The sequence below is a fragment of the Vicia villosa genome, linkage group LG4, assembly GCF_029867415.1.
Source record: "Vicia villosa cultivar HV-30 ecotype Madison, WI linkage group LG4, Vvil1.0, whole genome shotgun sequence".
Classification (NCBI taxonomy): domain Eukaryota; kingdom Viridiplantae; phylum Streptophyta; class Magnoliopsida; order Fabales; family Fabaceae; genus Vicia; species Vicia villosa.
In genome coordinates this window covers 149,024,603-149,028,482 of record NC_081183.1, presented here as the reverse complement: position 1 = coordinate 149,028,482, position 3,880 = coordinate 149,024,603, and the positions used below count along the sequence as shown (strand labels likewise).

General features: G+C 32.5%; 1 protein-coding gene across 1 annotated transcript; it reads right to left on the bottom strand.

Annotated features, from left to right (window-relative positions):
• Positions 1-507: 507 nt before the first annotated feature.
• Positions 508-2,052, bottom strand: LOC131599917 (probable aspartic proteinase GIP2). Its single transcript, XM_058872155.1, has one exon. The coding sequence runs from the start codon at positions 1,998-2,000 to the stop codon at positions 738-740; it is 1,263 nt and encodes a 420-aa protein (XP_058728138.1). The 5' UTR covers positions 2,001-2,052; the 3' UTR covers positions 508-737.
• Between the last annotated feature and the right edge of the window lie 1,828 nt (positions 2,053-3,880).

Genomic DNA, 3,880 nt, shown 5'->3' with positions numbered 1-3,880 from the left:
GCTAGAGCCACAAGATCCTGGAAAATATTTTTCTATCAACAAACTAAATGACACAGCTCACAAGTCGTCTGGAATAAATTCAAGATAATAGTTCCCTTATATAGATCCAATATTAGATCCAAATGCTTATCAAAAATAATATTAGATCCAAATCTTGTACAGTAAATTTCTCTAAAATAACAAGAAATTAAGCGAGGTGTATTGAATTAAAACTTTAGACATTTTTTGTGATAAAAAATCTTGTGGAATTCAATCTATTGACTGTAAGCAATTTAAATATATTCATGGTAATCAATTAGAATAACTAAGATTTTTTTAAACTGGGCGTCCAAATTTAGTGGTTATTAAACCAAGACTAATTACAGATTGCATAAACTCCTCTAGTGTTTAAAAACTTTTTAATCTTGAGCATTGTTTTCTAAACTGAATTATTACTTTGTTAGACATTTTTGTGACTGTTTCTTTTTTAGCACTCAAAAGTTTTATCATAACTAGAAAAACCATATGTTGATCAATAATTTTGGTGTCAAACAAATTGCAGAAAGAACAAAACAACAACTTTCATAACTAGGATTACATCATAAAAACAAAAAGGATTACATCCAATCTGGTCTCAAACAAATTACAGAAAGAACTAAACAACAATTTTGTTTTCCACTACAAAGCAAACAAATGCTGAGAAAACTTAGAAATAAAAAGTGCAACATCTAATCTAAATTCAAGACTAGGAGAAGGGTTTAGGAACAACTTGCATTGTGGACCAAAAGTGAGGAACTAAAGCTCAACTTTGAGGAAGATAAATCAAACACCAGAAGATTGTCCACCAATTGATGTCCACCAATAACAATTGAAGGTTTTGTAAAAGACATCCTTGACTCTGTCCCTCCATCAACAATTCCAACACATGCTACATTTTTCCTTACATTAACCAACAAATTGGTTTCATGAATAGTCCACTGCACACCCTTTTGAAGAACAAGATCAACTCTTGGTAGAGATTTTCCAATGCTGGTTGAGTCAAAACATGCCTCAAATGGTGCCACTGGTTTCACTCTCTTTAGTTTCCTATCTGAAGCCTTCTTGAGGAAATCTCGAATAAAGGGCTTGTAAACTGTTGTGTGCAATTCAGTGAAAGGAGTTAAAGTACTGATTTTGGTGCCACCATTTCCTTTTTTGTTAAGGGTCAACAAAGAAGGCTTCAAGTTCAAAACTTGTCCATCGATTTTAATAGCTTTGACATCAATGAAATACTCATTTGAAGAAACACCTTTAACAGAAACAGGACCTGTTGAAAAAGGGTTCACAATGAGTGGTGTAGTTTGAACAAATTTGGAGAATTTATTATCTGATCCAGCAAGCAAGTTAGTGTATCCTTGTTTGTTTGAAGAAGGCAAACAAAGAGAGAATCTGGGTGGAAGTTTGTTTTTCAAAGCAAGCTGTTTTGGTAAAGAAAGGTTTGATCTTGAAAGACCAATGATTCCTTTGGTGTTTTTTGGTAAGCCATTGAGTGCTGATTCATTGCCAGTGAATGATGGGAATGAATCAGTGTCAATGCAACTCGAAAGCAAACCAGAAACTTTGGTTTGAGAAATGAAAATGAAATCTTGACCAAGGCCACCACCGTAAATGAACTTGGCGAATGAGTTTAGTGCAGGAGAAGGACATGTGTTGTTAGTGCAACCTGGTTTGAAGGGGCCATTGCAGCCAATGCATCCAATTTCTGGACATTGTTTGGAGTCACAATGAATAGGAGTGTAGGAGGATGAGTTGTAGTGAGTGTCACAGTCATACCAGAGATTTTCTCCTCCAAGATCAATGGCTAGATTGAAATTAGTTCTTGGAGTTCCTATGCCGAGTGATGTGTAGAAGAGGTTGGTTGATGGGTCTTTTCTGATGGGAAGAATGAAGGAGTGTGGTTGAGATGAGGCTGATAAGGAAGAAAGTGAGAGAAGGGATAGTGATAAGATGAAGAAATGGATGATGAGAGAAGAAGTCGTCATTGGGAATGATGAAGATATTGTTGTTTGTTGTGTGATTTAGTTTATGGAGATGAGCTTTCTTTTTATACAAGAGGGTGGAGCGTCTGTAAACAAGTGGGGGAGCATATTGTTTATGACTCTAATTTGACCATCGTACATTTTGAGTGTTTGGTCAAAAAAGGTTGCTATTTTTAGTATATAAAATATATAATACTGTTAAATAATTGAGTTATGTGTATGATTTTACTCGACCAAAGTCCATAAAATATAAAAAGTGAAAAACAACCAATATTAAAGAGAAATAAAAGTAATTGACAATGAATAGAATTGATCTTTATTAGTACACTTATGGTGTGTTTGTTTTGAGGGAAGGTGAGAGGATTGATAGTGAAAGGAGGGAAAGTACATAAATCAATATCTTTCTTTTGTTTGGATCTTTTAAAAACCAGAAGGAATGATTACTTTTTGCTGGGCCCCACATAAAATGACTTTCCTTCCTAAATTGAGAAGAAAACTGAACATTAGCATCAAAATTGTTTGAAAATACCATTGTAACCTTATGCTTCTTTGAAAATCTCAATTTCAGTCATCCTCTATGTTATGCTACTTATTTTCTGATACTATTTATATACCGCTTTTATTTTTTTATTTGACCAATCCGTACTAAATAAATATGTTGCATGTTTTGTTTAGTTTTTATATTATTTTATATGATTTACCTTATCAATTAATTAGTGGCTTCTATTTTTATTTTTTGTTATATTATTTTTTGTTTAAGGTTAATTTTGTCATTTTATAAATATATATTTTAACTTTTTAATTTTTTCTTAAAACTTTTAGCTTTCTTTCCTTTCATTTTCTCTCATACCAAACAACTAAAAAATCATCTCACTTTCCACACTCAATCTTTCCTTTTACTTTCTTTTCTTTTATATTCTTTCCTTCAACTTTCTTCTTAACAACCAAACATACCATTAGGGTAATAATGTTTATATACGATTATAGAGCAATTATATAATTGATCTTTAATAATGTTTCTAATCGCCCTCTTTGTTTCCTTATTTCCTTCGTCTTCTTCCTTTCCTTCACTGACCTTCCTTTTCCTCGTTGCCTTCATTTCAGAGTTATTCTTCTTCTTTGTGCTCATGGCATCTTCCTCTAGGCGAAGCAAATCAGGTTCATCTTATTACACAATAGGGAGAAACATCGTTCAAGGGAGAAAGTGTGCTTGTAACGTTCGTATGATATCTTACCATTGCAAGCATGGACCTAACAAGGGAAAGCTTTTCTAGAGATGCTCATTTTAGCAAAGAGAGGAAACTTGCAATTTATTCATATGGGATGAAGACCTAGCAACAGAAGTGGATATTCATGAATCCGTTGATGACAATGTGAGGACATTGAAGGAGTTGCAAGCATTTGATATGTTGAAGGAACTATATGAATCTTCATTGAAGAAGAACAAGAAATTGAATATGAAGATGAAGGCTGAGGCTTTTTTTTGGAAAATTGAAGTTAATATCCCTTGTAGTGTCAGTCATGATCAAAATTTACTTGATAGTGAAATGTAAATGTTGATCAATAGTTGTTGATGAAATATCTGTAATGTTTATGTATTTTTGTTAAAGTTATCTTTAATGTTTATGTTTATGCAATTGTTAAAATACTCTTGTAATGTTTTTAAGGACCTGTAAGTTTTAATGTTGGTATATAAAGACCTGTATTGGTGTTTTAATGTTATTATAAAGACTTTTAATGTTGTTTGTAACACCCTTTTAAACCCCACGGAAATTAATAAAATAATTCAGAGTAAAACATGATAAACAAGGGTGCCACAATTCCAATTAAAACAAATTTATCATAAATTCATTGTCATGCTTTCACTAAGGAACAATTCATCA